Below are 18,361 nucleotides of genomic sequence, written 5' to 3'. Positions count from 1 at the left end.
TGCCAGTGCCCAACTAGAATAAACCACACATGATGTTGGCATGAGTTTGTGTCCGCCCTCCTGTTCTTGTGCTTGCAAGCTGAAGCTAATGCTATACATGTTGCAAAAGGCACTACAAGTATCGCTATCCTTGGTGCTGAAATACACTGCATGATGGCAGTTGGCTAGGCAAACGTTTGCGTATTGAACGAGGACATGGAGTGGAGTGAATGCGTTGAGAACATACGTACCATTTAATTCTACTGGATGTCACTATAACGTTAACTATAGAAAAGATACATTTAATATAACATATATATTTAATATAAAAATGTGTCATTTATTTTGTTAACAGTCTTCAACTTTTATTTGTTCTTATGGTTTATGTGAACACTATCCTCGTCAGATATAGCAGATTTTCTTTCTGACACACGGTGTCAGTGTAGGTTGGGTACAGAGTCGTGCTTTCGTCACGATATTTATATAGGCCGCCCATAACAGGGCTCGTTGTTTCTATAACGCCAGCGTGATTGCAGCTGACAAGGAATATAATATATATTTGAATGTCATCACTCGAGAACGCGTGTACCTTGGACTACGCTCTGTAATGTAACATACAATGACTGCTTGAAGCGATCTTCACCTTTTAGGACATATTTGTTTTTAACCACTAATAATGGAACAAAGAGGATACGATACATGGAGGGATATACGGTGGTGGATGCTCGTTACGATCTTAGTCGATATTTTGTGGAGCGGAGCATCAGCTCAGATTCGATATTCTATATCAGAAGAAGTGAAAGAAGGGACAGTCGTCGGGAATATAGCTAAGGATTTGGGCCTCGATAAGACCTCATTAAAAGACAGGGGGTATCGCATTGTAGCAGGATCAGTTGAACCTCTCTTTGAGGTGAATCAAAATGATGGCATATTGTACGTGAAGAGAAACATTGACAGGGAGGAAGTGTGTGAACGGAGCAGTACGTGTTTGATCAACCTGAAAACCGTGTTAGAAAACCCGTTAGAAATACATTACATCGCGGTGGAAGTGCTTGATGTAAATGATCACGCTCCCACTTTCCCAGAGAAGGAGAACAGGCTTGAGATTTCTGAGTCCGCAATGCCAGGAGCGAGATTCCAGCTCCAAGCTGCGGATGATTCTGACGGGGGCCAGTTTTCTGTTCAACAATACAAACTCGGCCATAATGATCATTTTAGAGTTGAAGTTAAGGACAGAGGGGAAGCTCGTAAAATCCCATTTTTAGTTCTACAAAAACAGCTGGATAGAGAAACGGTAGGGAAACATAGGCTTCTGCTTACAGCCATTGATGGAGGTAAACCTGCCAAGTCTGGGACTTTAGTAATTCACGTGGATGTACTTGATGTTAATGACAACTCACCTGTTTTCAATAAAGAGACGTATGATACATCATTAAGGGAAAATTCTCCAATTGGCACTGTAGTGATTCAGGTCAATGCAACAGATTTGGATCAGGGTGCTAATGGTGAAATAACATATTCATTTGGCAACCTAGTTAATTTAAAATTATTGAATCTGTTTAGTGTGAATCCCATCAATGGTGAAATCAAAGTCACTGGTTTGATAGATTTTGAAGAAAGTAAGAGCTATGATATTGACATACAAGCTTCTGATAAAGGACAAGTTCCTTTAACATCTGATAAAAGTGTAACAATAACTATAATTGATGTTAATGATAATGCTCCTGAGATAGAAGTGACTTCATTTTCCAACTCTGTTCCTGAGAATGCAAGGATTGGAACAACTGTGGCTCTGATAAGTGTTACTGATCTGGACTCTGGCATTAATGGCAAAGTTATTTGCACAATCAAAGATGATGTTCCATTTACTTTATCCCCTTCAATACAAGACAATATGTTTGCTGTAGTCACTAAGTCACAGTTGGACAGAGAACACAGATCTTTGTATGATGTTACAATAGTTGCTAAAGATGCAGGTAATCCATCCTTGACATCTGAACATAAAATAAGTGTTGTCGTATCAGACGTGAATGATAATAACCCACAGTTCACCTCATGCCCATATACATTTTATGTGACTGAAAATAATTCTCCAGGTGCCTCATTATTTTCAGTCAAGGCCTCTGACCTTGATGAAGGTGATAATGCTGTTATTTCATATCATATATTGAGACATGGAAGTGAAGAAAACAAACTGGCATCAATACTGAACATCAATTCTGAAAATGGAGACATTTTGGCATTAAAAGGTTTTGACTTTGAAACTTTGAAAACATTTCAATTCCAAGTTGTTGCCACGGACTCTGGAACTGCATCACTAAGTAGTAATGTCACAGTGAATGTGTACATTCTGGATCAGAACGACAACGCTCCAGTCATCTTGTACCCTGTCAGTGCTAACGGTACTGCTGAAGGTGTGGAGGAGATTCCTCGTAATGTAAACGCAGGACATTTAGTGGCTAAAGTGAGAGCCTATGATGCTGATATAGGATATAATGGCTGGTTATTATATTCACTGCAGGAAGTTACTGACCACAGTCTGTTTGCTTTGGACCGCTATACAGGACAGATAAGAACACTTCGCTCATTCACAGAGACAGACGAGGCTGAACATAAACTGGTCATACTGGTAAAAGACAATGGAAATGTTTCACTCTCAGCAACAGCTACTGTGACTGTCAAAGTTGTGGAGCCCAAAGAGGCCTTTGCAGCCTCAGATGTTAAAAGTGCAGCAAAAGATGAAGATGAGAACAATATGGCTTTTTATCTGATCATAACGTTGGGCTCTGTTTCAACACTCTTTCTCATCAGTATAATCGTTTTGATCACAATGCAATGTACTAAATCTACAGAATATTCCTCTAAGCATTTACAAGAGACAAATTATGATGGCACACTGTGCCACAGCATCCAGTACAGATCCGGAGACAGACGGTACATGTTAGTTGGACCCAGAATGAGTATAGGTTCTACTATAGTTCCAGGAAGCAATGGAAATACACTAGTGGTCCCTGACAGGAGGCGAGCATCTGGAGAGGTAAGGAATACACATAAGGCTTCTGTTTGTTGTGTTGTACATGGGTATTATTAACATAGGCTATTGATATAGTGCATTATTTTGGATCTGAACAGTTTGCTTTTAATTTGGTGTATGTACTATAGTATCCATATTATACAAGTAGGCTACACCAGTCCAGCATACATAATCACTGTCCATGGAACTAAATTAATTCCACTATATTTATTGCATAAACAGTAACACCTGTTCCTTTATATTTTCTATAACATTTCAATAACTTTAGATCAAGTTGAAAAGAATAACAGTTCAAGTATTACAGAGTTGGGGCATTAACTCCTTGCATATATTCAGTATAATAGGGAATGATTGACAGGTAGTTGAGCCTACACGCCATCGTCTAATTGGCTAAGTGCAAATTCAAAGAGTCTTGGTTACATGACCACGGTTAATGGTTGAATGGAATAGTTTTGACCACGTGGGAAAGCTAAATTCTGAGCTTTCAGCTTTGGACTGATTATAAACTTGTATAATAATAATAATACTAGTATTAATATTAATAACAAACAATTAATAATAATAACAAGGGTAATAATAATGTTAATGTTTATATTATATGGTGCATGTTGCTTTGTTTCCCTTTGCCCATATACTAACTATGGCACTACAAGTTACATTGTTCAGTACCATTTGATATTGTAATATTTTGAAGGTACCAGTGCCCAACTAGAATCAAACCACACATGATGTTGGCATGAGTTTGTGTCCGCCCTCCTGTTCTTGTGCTTGCAAACTGATATGAAGCTTATATATGTTACAAAAGGCACTATACACGTGTCGCTGTCCTTGGTGCTGAAATACACTGCATGATAGCAGTTGGCTTGGCAAACGTTTGCGTGTTGAACGAGGACATAGACATGGAGTGGAGTGAATGTGTTGAGAACATATCGTACCATTTAATTCTACTGTCTGCATCTCACCATAGCGTTATCTATAGAATCCATACATTTAATATAAAAATGTGTCCTTTATTTTGTTGACAGTCTTCAACTTGTATTTGTTATTGTGGTTTATGTGTACACTATCCTCGTCAGATATCGCATATTTACTTTCTGACACACGGTGTCAGTGTAGGTTGGGTACAGAGTCGTGCTTTCGTCACGATATTTATATAGGCCGCCCATAACAGGGCTCGTTGTTTCTATAACGCCAGCGTGATTGCAGCTGACAAGGAATATCATATTTGAATTTCATCACTCGAGAACGCGTGTACCTTGGACTTTACGCTCTGTAATGTGACATACAATGACTGCTTGAAGCGATCTTCACCTTTTAGGACAAATTTGTTTTAACCACTAATAATGGAACAAAGAGGATACGATACATGGAGGGATATACGGTGGTGGATGGTCGTTACGATCTTAGTGGATATTTTGTGGAGCGGAGCATCAGCTCAGATTCGATATTCTATATCTGAAGAAGTGAAAGAAGGGACAGTCGTCGGGAATATAGCTAAGGATTTGGGCCTCGATAAGACCACATTAAAAGACAGGGGTTATCGCATTGTAGCAGGATCAGGTGAACCTCTCTTTGAGGTGAATCAAAATGATGGCATATTGTACGTGAAGAGAAACATTGACAGGGAGGAAGTGTGTGAACGGAGCAGTACGTGTTTGATCAACCTGAAAACCGTGTTAGAAAACCCTTTAGAAATACATTATGTCGCGGTGGAAGTGCTTGATGTAAATGATCACGCTCCCACTTTCCCAGAGAAGGAGAAAAGGCTTGAGATTTCTGAGTCCGCAATGCCAGGAGCGAGATTCCAGCTCCAAACTGCGCGCGATTCTGACGGTGGACAGTTTTCTGTTCAACAATACAAACTAGGCCCCAATGAGAATTTTAGAGTTGAAGTTAAGGACAGAGGGGAAGCTCGTAAAATGCCATTTTTAGTTCTACAAAAACAGCTGGATAGAGAAACGGTAGGGAAACATAGGCTTCTGCTTACAGCCATTGATGGAGGTAAACCGGCCAGGTCTGGAACTTTAGTAATTCACGTGGATGTACTTGATATTAACGACAACTCACCTGTTTTCAATAAAGAGACGTATGCTACATCATTAAGGGAAAATTCTCCAGTTGGCACTATAGTGATTCAGGTCAATGCAACGGATTTGGATCAGGGTGCCAACGGTGAAATCTCATATTCATTTGGTAACGAAGTTGATTTAAAATTACTGGATTTATTTAGTATGAATCCCATCACTGGTGAGATCAAAGTAACTGGTTTGATAGATTTTGAAGAAAGTAAGAGCTATGATATTGACATACAAGCTTCTGATAAAGGACAAGTTCCTTTAACATCTGATAAAAGTGTAACAATAACTATAATTGATGTTAATGATAATGCTCCTGAGATAGAAGTGACTTCATTTTCCAACTCTGTTCCTGAGAATGCAAGGATTGGAACAACTGTGGCTCTGATAAGTGTTACTGATCTGGACTCTGGCATTAATGGCAAAGTTATTTGCACAATCAAAGATGATGTTCCATTTACTTTATCCCCCTCAATACAAGACAATATGTTTGCTGTAGTCACTAAGTCACAGTTGGACAGAGAACACAGATCTTTGTATGATGTTACAATATTTGCTAAAGATGCAGGTGATCCATCCTTGACATCTGAACATAAAATAAGTGTTGTCGTATCAGACGTGAATGATAATAGCCCACAGTTTACCTCAAGCCCCTATACGTTTTATGTCACTGAGAATAATGCTCCAGGCGCCTCATTATTTTCAGTCAAGGCCTCTGACCTTGATGAAGGTGATAATGCTGTTATTTCATATCATATTTTGAGACATGGAAGTGAAGAAAACAAATTGGCATCAATACTTAACATCAACTCTGAAAATGGAGATATTTTGGCATTAAAAGGTTTTGACTTTGAATCTTTGAAAACCTTTCAGTTCCAAGTTGTTGCCACTGACTCTGGAATTCCATCACTAAGCAGCAACGTAACAGTGAATGTGTTCATTCTGGATCAGAACGACAACGCTCCAGTCATCTTGTATCCAGTCCGTGCTAACGGTACTGCTGAAGGTGTGGAGGAGATTCCTCGTAATGTAAATGCAGGACATTTGGTGGCTAAAGTGAGAGCCTATGATGCTGATATAGGATATAACGGCTGGCTATTATTTTCCCTGCAAGAAGTTACTGACCACAGTCTGTTTGCTTTGGACCGCTATACAGGACAGATAAGAACACTCCGTTCATTCACAGAGACAGACGAGGCTGAACATAAACTGGTCATACTGGTAAAAGACAATGGAAATGTTTCACTCTCAGCAACAGCTACTGTAGTTGTCAAAGTTGTGGAGCCCAAAGAGGCCTTTGCAGCCTCAGATGTTAAAAGTGCAGCAAAAGATGAAGATGAGAACAATATGGCTTTTTATCTGATCATAACGTTGGGCTCTGTTTCAACACTCTTTCTCATCAGTATAATCGTTTTGATCACGATGCAATGTACTAAATCTACAGAATATTCCTCTAAGCATTTACAAGAGACAAATTATGATGGCACATTGTGCCACAGCATCCAGTACAGATCCGGAGACAGACGGTACATGTTAGTTGGGCCCAGAATGAGTATAGGTTCTACTATAGTTCCAGGAAGCAATGGAAATACACTAGTGGTCCCTGACAGGAGGCGAGCATCTGGAGAGGTAAGGAATACATCTAAGGCTTCTGTTTGCTGTGTTGTGTGTGGATTATACAGGGATAGTATTAACATAGGCTATGGCTATTGATATAGTGCATTATTTTGGATCTGAACAGTTTGCTTTTAATTTGGTGTATGTAGTATCCATTTTATACATGATAAATCACTGTCCTGGAACTAATTTATTGCCACTATATGTATTGTATGAACACCTGTTGCTTTTTATTTTCTATTAAATTTCAAAAACTTTAGAACAACTTAAAAAGAATAACAGTTCAAGTGTTCCCTCATTATAGCAATATGTTTCGTATAATAGGAAGTGATTAACAGGTTCACGTTGAGCCTATACACACCATCGTCTAATTGGCTAAGTGCAAATTCAATGAGTCTTGGCTACATGACCACGGTTAATGGTTGAATGGAATTGATTTGACCACGTGGGAAAGCTATAACTTCTGAGCTTTCGCACAAGCATTGGACTGATTATAAACTTTCATAAATGTAATAATCATAATCATAATCATAATCATAATCATAATCATAATCATAATCATAATATTAAAAAGGGTAATAATAACAACAACAATAATAATAATAATAATAGCTGTTTTCTGATAATATTTTATATGGGACTTTTACTATTATATGGTGCATGTTGCTATGTTTCGTTTTGCCCATACTAACTATGGCACTACAAGTTACATTGTATACAGTACCATTTGATATTGTAATATTTTGAAGGTGCCAGTGCCCAACTAGAATAAACCACACATGATGTTGGCATGAGTTTGTGTCCGCCCTCCTGTTCTTGTGCTTGCAAGCTGAAGCTAAAGCTATACATGTTGCAAAAGGCACTACAAGTATCGCTGTCCTTGGTGCTGAAATACACTGCATGATGGCAAACGTTTGCGTATTGAACGAGGACATGGAGTGGAGTGAATGCGTTGAGAACATACGTACCATTTAATTCTACTGGATCTCACTATAACGTTGAAAATAGAAAAGATACATTTAATATATATATTATATATATATATTTTATATATATATATTATATATATATATATATATATATATATATATATATATATATATATATATATATATATATACAAATGTGTCCTTTATTTTGATTACAGTCTTCAACTTGTATTTGTTGTTATGGTTTATGTGAACACTATATTCTCGTCAGATATAGCAGATTTTCATTCTGACACACGGTGTCAGTGTAGGTTGGGTACAGAGTCGTGCTTTCGTCACGATATTTCTATAGCCGCACATAGGGCTCGTTGTTTCTATAACGCCAGCGTTATTGCAGCTGACAAGGAATATAATATAGATTTGAATTTCATCACTCGAGAACGCGTGTACCTTGGACTACGCTCTGTAATGTGACATACAATGACTGCTTGAAGCGATCTTCACCTTTTAGGACAACTTTGTTTTTAACCACTAATAATGGAACAAAGAGGATACGATACATGGAGGGATATACGGTGGTGGATGCTCGTTACGATCTTAGTGGGTATTTTTTGGAGCGGAGCATCAGCTCAGATTCGATATTCTATATCTGAAGAAGTGAAAGAAGGGACAGTCGTCGGGAATATAGCTAAGGATTTGGGCCTCGATAAGACCTCATTAAAGGACCGGGGGTATCGCATTGTAGCAGGATCAGTTGAACCTCTCTTTGAGGTGAATCAAAATGATGGCATATTGTACGTGAAGAGAAACATTGACAGGGAGGAAGTGTGTGAACGGAGCAGTACGTGTTTGATCAACCTGAAAACCGTGTTAGAAAACCCGTTAGAAATACATTATATCGCGGTGGAAGTGCTTGATGTAAATGATCACGCTCCCACTTTCCCAGAGAAGGAGAGAAGGCTTGAGATTTCTGAGTCCGCAATGCCAGGAGCGAGATTCCAGCTCCAAGCTGCGCGTGATTCTGACGGTGGACAATTTTCTGTTCAACAATACAAACTAGGCCCTAATGACAATTTTAGAATTGAAGTTAAGGACAGAGGGGAAGATCGTAAAATACCATTTTTAGTTCTACAAAAACAGCTGGATAGAGAAACGGTAGGGAAACATAGGCTTCTGCTTACAGCCATTGATGGAGGTAAACCGGCCAAGTCTGGGACTTCAGTAATTCACGTGGAAGTACTTGATGTTAATGACAACTCACCTGTTTTCAATAAAGAGACGTATGCTACATCATTAAGGGAAAATTCTCCAGTTGGCACTATAGTGATTCAGGTCAATGCAACAGACTTGGATCAGGGTGCCAACAGTGAAATAACATATTCATTTGGTAATGAAATTGATTTAAAATTATTGGATTTATTTAGTGTGAATCCCATCACTGGTGAGATCAAAGTAACTGGTTTGATAGATTTTGAAGAAAGTAAAAGCTATGATATTGATATACAGGCTTCTGATAAAGGACCAGCTCCTTTAACATCTGCCAAAAGCGTAACAATAACTATTATTGACGTTAATGATAATGCTCCTCAGATAGAAGTGACCTCATTTTCTAACTCTGTTCCTGAGAATGCAAGAATTGGAACAACTGTGGCTCTGATAAGTGTTACTGATCTGGACTCTGGCATTAATGGCAAAGTTATTTGCACATTCAAAGATGATGTTCCTTTTACGTTATCCCCGTCACTGCAAGACAACATGTTTGCTGTAGTCACTAAGTCACAGTTGGACAGAGAACACAAGTCTTTGTATGATGTTACAATAGTTGCAAAAGATGCAGGTGATCCACCCTTGACATCTGAACATAAGATAAGCGTTGTCGTTTCAGACATGAATGATAATAACCCACAGTTTACCTCGAGCCCCTATACATTTTATGTGACTGAGAATAATGCTCCAGGTGCCTCATTATTTTCAGTCAAGGCCTCTGACCTTGATGAAGCTGACAATGCTGTTATTTCATATCATATTTTGAGACATAGAAGTGAAGAAAACAAACTGGCATCAATTCTTAACATCAACTCTGAAAATGGCGCTATTTTGGCGTTAAAAAGTTTTGATTTTGAAACTTTGAAAACCTTTCAGTTCCAAGTTATTGCCACAGATTCTGGAACTCCACAACTTAGCAGCAATGTAACAGTGAACGTGTTCATTCTGGATCAGAACGACAACGCTCCAGTCATCTTGTATCCAGTCAGTGCTAACGGTACTGCTGAAGGTGTGGAGGAGATTCCTCGTAATGTGAATGCAGGACATTTGGTGGCTAAAGTGAGAGCATATGATGCTGATATAGGATATAATGGCTGGTTATTATATTCACTACAGGAGGTTACTGACCACAGTCTATTTGGTTTGGACCGCTATACAGGACAGATAAGAACACTTCGCTCATTCACAGAGACAGACGAGGCTGAGCATAAACTGGTTATACTGGTAAAAGACAATGGAAACGTTTCTCTCTCAGCAACAGCTACTGTGGTTATTAAGGTTATGGAGCCTAAAGAGGCTTTTTCAGCTTCTGATGTTAAAGGTGCAGCAAAAGATGAAGAGGAGAACAATGTGGCTTTTTATCTGATCATAACTTTGGGCTCAGTTTCAACACTCTTTCTCATAAGCATCACTGTGTTGATCATAATGCAGTGCTCCAAATCCACAGACTATTCCTCCAAGCAATTGCAAGATGCAAATTATGACGGCACACTGTGTCACAGCATCCAGTACAGATCTGGAGACAGACGGTACATGTTAGTTGGACCCAGAATGAGTATAGGTTCTACTATAGTTCCAGGCAGCAATGGGAATACACTAGTGGTCTCTGACAGGAGGCGTGCATCTGGAGAGGTAAGCAATATAATACACATACATAATGGCATGGCTCCTTCAGCCTCCTTGTCTATATAACTGCATTTTTTGAGAATGTTGTTACTTGTTGAGTGGTGTAAACCACTCCTACAACTGGCTTTGTTAGTCTGTCTGTCTGTCTGTCTGTCTGTCTGTCTGTCTGTCTGTCTGTCTGTCTGTCTGTCTGTGCGCAAAAAATGAGCACGGTTGCTATGGTCACCCAGTTCACACGGGTTTGATTTCATTACGTCAGACCACAGCTGATCAGACTATATAAGACCTTACACCACTCAGTTCACACGGGTGTGATTTTTTATTTATATGGCACACATTTTGTTCTGTCATCGCATACTATATATCTACTGGGTCATATTATGTTAACCTAAAATTATAATTATAGTTTTAGAAGACATTGCGCATGAGTGTGGCATCAAAAAACTCCCCCAATTCCGTGTTGCTGTCCCTGGTGCTGAAACCCATTTCTTATTAAAGGACCATAACAGTTTTACTACATCATCTACAACTACTTTGGAAAATTATTATTATATGAGGTGCATGAAATGCACCTCAAAATGCTTTACGGAGCAATAAAGAAATAAGAAAAGTAAAGGCATATTGTCCTTTTGAGGCTTAATCTAATCTAATAATAAAGTTGACACTAACAACATGGTCACGATTTAACAACTAAAAATAGTTATGAATAGTTGATAATACAGATAATAGTATTCTTAGTGTTGTTTGACCAAGAAGACAATATGTTGATGCCACCCATTTGTTTGTAAAACACTCGCATAACAGCAGATTGGCCTCTCAACTTTGTTGTACGCAAGCAATATCAACATTAGATTATTTATGTACAATCATTCATTCCTCATCTGTTTTCCATTCATCTGTTATCTCTTATTGCGGTTGTGGAACGCATGGTGTCACTATATGAACGTATTAGTGCGTGAGATATATTGGCTTTCGTCATTCACTTGCGTCCACCCATTTCTTTGGTTGCAATGTTGGTATCGGAAGAATGAAACGAGGTTGTTGTTAGCCAACGGCGTTGAATGGGACTATCCACACAATTGGTCATATAAAATAGAAATAGACCTGCACTGTGGATTGCAGTATCAACATTAGGCGTGGCAATGCCATAATAGTTCAATTCAATTGGATTATATGTCATCACTTCATCACACCATGGAACAAAGGGAACGCAGGGTATGGAGGGTTCGACCTGGTATGGTTACGGTAATTACTGCGTTGGTTCTGTCCTGCTGGAACGTGCAGGCCTCGGCACAAATAAGATATTCCATTTCTGAAGAAGTGAAAGAAGGGACAGTTGTTGGCAACATAGCTAAGGATCTTGGACTGGATAAGAGCACACTGAAACAGAGAGGATATCGTATTGTGGCCGGGTCAAACGAGCCTCTTTTTCGAGTTAATCAGGAGGACGGTATTCTGTATGTAAACCGAAACATTGACAGAGAGGATGTGTGCGATCGAATCAGTGCGTGTCTGATCGACTTAAAAACGGTGCTAGAGAACCCATTGGAGATCCACTATGTATCGGTGGAGGTACTGGATGTGAACGACCACTCTCCCAGCTTCCCAGAGAAAGAGAAGCGACTAGATATTTTTGAGTCTGCTTTACCTGGAGCAAAATATCCGTTGCAAGCTGCACATGACGCGGATAGTGGCCTGTTATCTGTTCAGCAGTACAAATTAAACCACAATGATCATTTTCGTTTAGAAATCAAAGATCGTGGTGAGGACCGTAAAACTCCTATATTAATCCTTCAAAAGCCACTTGATAGAGAATCTGTCAAGAGACATGTGTTACTGCTTACCGCCATTGATGGAGGTAAGCCTCCAAAGTCGGGAGAAATGAGAATTACTATTGATGTGTCCGATATTAATGATAATCCCCCAGTCTTTACAAAGGATTCATACACTGTAAAACTATACGAAAATTCCCCTATAGGCACAACTGTTATACAAGTAAATGCAACGGATTTGGACGAAGGCTCAAATGCTGAAGTTGAATATTATTTTGGGAATGATGTGGACGCAAAAGCACGAGCGAGTTTTGATTTAAATGTGTTGACTGGAGAAATCATTGTATCGGGAGTCATCGATTATGAAGAGAAGAGTAGATATGAAATTGACATACAAGCGTCTGACAAGGGTATAGCTACACTGACAACAGAAAAAACAGTTATTATTGATATCGTTGATGTGAATGATAATGCACCTCAAATCGAAGTGACATCTTTTTCTCGTGCCCTCCCCGAGGATTCCAAACCAGGAACCACAGTGGCACTGATTAATGTAAAAGACTCTGATGCTGGTCTCAATGGAAAAGTTACGTGTTTTATAGATCAGGCAGTTCCTTTTACACTAACCCCGTCTTTACAAAATAACATGTATTCTCTTGTCACTAAGTCACTATTAGACAGAGAACATCAATCATATTATGATATTACAATTATTGCTAAAGACACCGGCCATCCACCTTTGTCATCTTTAAAAACTATAAGTGTACTTCTATCGGATGTAAATGACAATATTCCAGAGTTTTTACTAAATCCATATACTTTCTATGTTGCTGAAAATAACACTCCCGGGGCGTCGGTTTTTTCGGTAAAAGCCTATGATCATGACGAAGGTGATAATGCTGTTATATCATATCATATTCCTAGGGAAGGAGCCAATGAAAAACTTGCGTCATACTTAAACATAAATCATGAAAACGGTGACATTTTGGCGCTGAAAACATTTGACTTTGAAACATTGAAAACGTTCAAATTCCAAGTTGTTGCCACAGACTCTGGAACTCCGTCACTAAGCAGCAATGTCACAGTGAATGTATTCATTCTGGATCAGAACGACAACGCTCCAGTCATCTTGTATCCAGTCAGTGCTAACGGTACTGCTGAAGGTGTGGAGGAGATTCCTCGTAATGTGAATCCAGGACATTTGGTGACTAAAGTGAGAGCATATGATGCTGATATAGGATATAATGGCTGGTTACTATATTCACTGCAGGAGGTTACTGACCACAGTCTGTTTGGTTTGGACCGCTATACAGGACAGATAAGAACACTTCGTTCATTCACAGAGACAGACGAGGCTGAACATAAACTGGTCATACTGGTAAAGGACAATGGGAACGTTTCACTCTCAGCAACAGCTACTGTGATTGTCAAAGTAATGGAACCCAAAGAGGCCTTTGCTGCATCTGATGTTAAAAGTGCTGTAAATGAAGACGAGGAAAACAGTGTGGCTTTTTATTTGATTATAACTTTGGGCTCAGTTTCAGTACTTTTTATCATCAGCATCATTGTGCTGATTATACTGCAGTGCTCCAAATCCACAGACTATCCCTCCAAGTATTTACAAGAGACTAATTATGACGGGACATTGTGTCACAGCATCCAGTACAGATCTGGAGACAGACGGTACATGTTAGTTGGACCCAGAATGAGTATAGGTTCTACTATAGTTCCAGGAAGCAATGGGAATACTCTAGTGGTCTCTGACAGGAGGCGTGCATCTGGAGAGGTAAGAGGAATTTTGTGAACAATGTATTTAAAACAAACAAACAAATAAACGTATAGCATCCCCCCTCTCCTTTTGTTGAATGTGTAAATTGCCATCACAGCAAAACTTGAGATTAACTGAAATAACAATTGACTCTTTTTAAGTCCTGCCCATGCAGTTGCTTTGGTCAAATATCCCCTCTCCATGCACCCACTACAAGAGCAAAGCCTGTTGCCTTGTATTGATAGGCACATGCATTCATTCATTCATTCATTCATTCATTCATTCATTCATTCATTCATTCATTCATTCATTCATTCATTCATTCATTCATTCATTCATTCTCCAAACTGGATATGTTTTTTATTATTAGTTTAGCAAAGTCATTATAAACAACAACCTCTGCTATGTGGAAGAACATGGCTCGTCAGTCAGGGTGTCACATGGAGTCATGGACTAATCAGAAGGCCCGCAATGAGTCAATTGAATTGAATTACAGCTGTCCTTGGTGCTGAAATCCCATATGACATGCATAGCTGTTTCCTTGGTCTGGAAACGAAATGTGAGTGATTTGAAACTGGGTCTCCAGTGTCATCGCATTAATCGCAATTCAGTGCTCCAAATCCACAAGCCATTCCTCAATATATTTACCATTCTGATGAAAAACGGTACATGTTAGTTGGACTCAAATTAGTGTATATCCCTAAATTATATTCTGGGGAATACTTTAGTGGTCAGAAGCTATTCATTACTATTATTAGAGTAATTGTGTGAGCATTTCATTAAGTCTGACCTTCCTTGAAGTATCACTTTTAAAATAGCGCATTTAATAAAATGGAGGAAAAAATTGTTCACTCCTTATATGAACGGAGGTATTCGAAATTGGGACATATAGGTTACATTCTATTCACCATGGCAGTCTGTGTGGACTGCATATCTCACACTATATGAGGTGTAAAATATATGTTTTTGCTGCCAACTGAATTTCTCTCACCGGGAATTAAGGCAAATATTTAACTTCAGTAGGTTGCGTAAACTGAAACGTGGTGTTAACCTGTGTCACCTCCATGGATGACTATTTTGGCACTGGCCATGGTGCTGATTCGTTGGTTATGCATAGGTATTGCGTTGAAAACAATCTTATGTTAAGTCAAGATGATCAATATGTTGATTGGCCTATTATACTTCAGAACAATTTGTTGTTGATTACCAATACTGGCTGTGATTATTATAACATGTTGACATGACCTGCAATCTGATTCAGGATCTCATGGTGTCAGTGTTCCAGTGAAATAACTATTTTAGCCTAGCTTTTTTTTCATAGGCTGCACTTGGTTCCACCCTTTTCTGGTGTTAACCTTTCGTTGTGGTTCAAACATTTCGGTATAGAACAGCGTGAGCAGCGAGATCACATCACATTCTCCAAATGATAATTTGCATAGTTGCCATTTATGCAGGGAACGAGGCAACACATTTGTCTTTAAGAATGACGGATGACGTTCACATTTGAATACTCTTATCGTTTTAACGGATCACTGTTTGTATCATGGAACAAAGAGGATGCAGTGTGGCTATAAGGGGGAGGCGACAGTGGTGGATATCTTTCGCGATTGCTGTGTTTCTTTTCTGGAATGGAGCAGTGGCTCAGATACGATATACAATCTCTGAAGAGGTCAAGGAGGGAACCTTTGTAGGAAATCTAGCCAAGGATTTGGGGCTCCATGTTGGCGGTTTGAAAGGAAGGGGATTTAGAATTGTGTCTAGCTCCAACGACCACCCTTTCCGAGTTGATCAGAACGATGGAGTCCTATACGTGAACAAATTACTGGACAGAGAAGAGCTGTGCGAACGGAGTAGCGTATGTATAATTAACTTGAAAACCGTATTGGAGAATCCACTGGAGATCCATTATGTCGCCGTAGAGGTGCTAGATGTAAATGACCATTCTCCCAGCTTCCCAGAGAAAGAGAGGCGCTTAGAAATATCTGAGTCCACTATACCAGGGACACGATTTCAGTTGAAAGCTGCGAGTGACTCTGATCGTGGTGTATTTTCTGTCCAGCAGTATAAACTCAGCCAGAATGATCATTTCCGTTTGGAAGTGAAAGATAAAGGAGAAGATGGGAAAATACCCATTTTACTGCTGCAAAAGTCATTAGATAGAGAGGCTATTAAAAGTCACACGTTAATACTGACCGCTACGGATGGAGGTAAACCACCAAGATCAGGTAACACGAAGATTATTGTTGACGTATTAGACGTCAACGATAACGCACCTGTTTTCTCCAAAGATATGTATGTGGTGCAGCTTAATGAAAATGCTGGCTTAGGAACACACGTGATTCAAGTAAATGCAACTGATTTGGATGAGGGTCTCAATGGAGAGGTAATATATTCCTTCGGAAACAGTATGAATGAAAGATTATTCAAACTGTTTGATATAAACCCAGTTACAGGCGAAATTGTTGTGAAGGGTGTTATTGACTATGAGCAAAAAGACAAATATGAAATAGAAATTCAAGCCTCAGACAAAGGCGTTGTCCCGCTTGTCACAGAGAAGAGCGTTATCATAAAGATAGTTGACGTGAATGACAACGCACCTGTGATAGAAGTGACTTCATTTTCAAGCGCCATATCTGAAGATTCCAGACCTGGAACTACAGTGGCCCTTATTAGTGTCAGTGATCTGGACTCGGGTCTCAATGGGAAAGTAATTTGTTCTATAAGTGAGGAAGTTAATTTTGATTTTACAGCATCCTTGCAAGACAACATGTATTCATTAATAACAAAGTCTCCTCTGGATAGAGAGAAACACACTAAATATGACATAACTATAATGGCCAAGGACGCTGGCCTACCAGTGCTATCATCTGAAAAGATGATAAGTGTTATTGTGTCAGATGTTAATGACAACAGTCCTGAGTTTTCACGGAGTCCCTATACTTTCTATGTTAGTGAGAACAATGCTCCAGGAACATTATTGTTTACTGTAAGGGCGTCTGACCGTGACGAGGGAGATAATGCCCTTGTTTTATATCACATTCAACGAAATGGAGCAACTGACAATAAAGCAGCTTCATTTCTAAATATTAATCCAGAAAGCGGTGATATTATGGGGCTGAAGAACTTTGACTTTGAAACTTTGAAAACATTTCAGTTCCAAGCTGTTGCCACGGACTCTGGCACCCCACCACTAAGCAGCAATGTCACAGTGAACGTGTTCATTCTGGATCAGAACGACAACACTCCAGTCATCTTGTATCCAGTCAGTGCTAACGGTACTGCTGAAGGTGTGGAGGAGATTCCTCGTAATGTGAACCCAGGGCATTTGGTCGCTAAAGTGAGAGCCTATGATGCTGATATAGGATACAATGGCTGGTTATTATATTCACTACAGGAAGTTACTGACCACAGTCTATTTGCTTTGGACCGCTATACAGGACAGATAAGAACACTTCGCTCATTCACAGAGACAGACGAGGCTGAACATAAACTGGTCATACTGGTAAAAGACAATGGAAACTTTTCACTCTCAGCAACAGCTACTGTGATTGTCAAAGTAATGGAGGCCAAAGAGGCCTTTGCAGCTTCTGATGTTCAAAGTGTATCAAAAGATGAAGATGAGAACAATGTGGCTTTTTACCTGATTATAACTTTGGGGTCAGTTTCAACCCTTTTCCTGATTAGTATTATAGTGTTGATTGTGATGCAGTGCTCCAAACCTGCGGACTACACATCCAAATATTTACAAGAAACAAATTACGATGGAACACTGTGCCACAGCATTCAGTATAGATCTGGAGACAGAAGGTACATGTTAGTTGGACCCAGAATGAGTATTGGATCTACTATAGCTCCTGGAAGCAATGGGAATACTCTAGTGGTTTCTGAGAAGAGGCATTCATCTGGAGAGGTAAGAGAGTTGATGTGTTTTACTACTGACTAAATCTATAACTCATATAACCAAAATTATGTTTCGTTAAAATATAATAATAATAATAATAATAATAATATAATAATAATAATAATAATAATAATAATAATAATAATAATGTATCTGACACACTCTCTCCTGATCAGTTTAGACTAATTGAAAACACAATGGAAACACCAATGTGTGAGCGGACTTCAAATTATTTTTCATTAATTTAATTTGATTTCATTTTTTTTTTCACAGCTTTGTGTGTAGGTGTGTTTGAGCACGTGTTTGTGTTTGTAGCACGTAATGTGATGATTTGATTGGCTGATGTATGATGATGTATGATAAGAGTCACTTACTTCACACAAGTGTGATATTT

The 18,361-nt window shown here is 39.1% G+C and overlaps 5 protein-coding genes across 5 annotated transcripts; all 5 read left to right on the top strand.

Moving 5' to 3' along the window:
- Window positions 1–655: 655 nt before the first annotated feature.
- Window positions 656–3,070, top strand: LOC306919757 (protocadherin alpha-3-like; the record flags this gene model as incomplete). The annotated part of the gene is made up of 1 exon (XM_079496309.1): window positions 656–3,070. One exon carries the CDS (start codon window positions 656–658, stop codon window positions 3,068–3,070), a length of 2,415 nt encoding a protein of 804 aa, XP_079352435.1.
- A 1,331-nt stretch (window positions 3,071–4,401) lies between these two features.
- On the top strand, window positions 4,402–6,801 carry LOC306919746 (protocadherin alpha-3-like; the record flags this gene model as incomplete). The annotated part of the gene is made up of 1 exon (XM_079496298.1): window positions 4,402–6,801. One exon carries the CDS (start codon window positions 4,402–4,404, stop codon window positions 6,799–6,801), a length of 2,400 nt encoding a protein of 799 aa, XP_079352424.1.
- Window positions 6,802–8,171: 1,370 nt separating this feature from the next.
- Window positions 8,172–10,592, top strand: LOC306919735 (protocadherin alpha-3-like; the record flags this gene model as incomplete). The annotated part of the gene is made up of 1 exon (XM_079496288.1): window positions 8,172–10,592. The coding sequence occupies one exon, from the start codon at window positions 8,172–8,174 to the stop codon at window positions 10,590–10,592; it is 2,421 nt and encodes an 806-aa protein (XP_079352414.1).
- A 1,128-nt stretch (window positions 10,593–11,720) lies between these two features.
- LOC306919724 (protocadherin alpha-3-like) lies at window positions 11,721–14,102 on the top strand (the record flags this gene model as incomplete). Its single annotated transcript, XM_079496278.1, has 1 exon — window positions 11,721–14,102. One exon carries the CDS (start codon window positions 11,721–11,723, stop codon window positions 14,100–14,102), a length of 2,382 nt encoding a protein of 793 aa, XP_079352404.1.
- Window positions 14,103–15,609: 1,507 nt separating this feature from the next.
- LOC306919713 (protocadherin alpha-3-like) lies at window positions 15,610–18,009 on the top strand (the record flags this gene model as incomplete). Its single annotated transcript, XM_079496267.1, has 1 exon — window positions 15,610–18,009. The coding sequence occupies one exon, from the start codon at window positions 15,610–15,612 to the stop codon at window positions 18,007–18,009; it is 2,400 nt and encodes a 799-aa protein (XP_079352393.1).
- Between the last annotated feature and the right edge of the window lie 352 nt (window positions 18,010–18,361).

This window comes from Electrona antarctica, assembly GCF_951216825.1.
Source record: "Electrona antarctica genome assembly, chromosome: 1".
In the NCBI taxonomy this organism is placed as follows: domain Eukaryota; kingdom Metazoa; phylum Chordata; class Actinopteri; order Myctophiformes; family Myctophidae; genus Electrona; species Electrona antarctica.
Note: the sequence above shows the minus strand (reverse complement) of the source record. Positions and strands in the feature narration are given on the sequence as shown.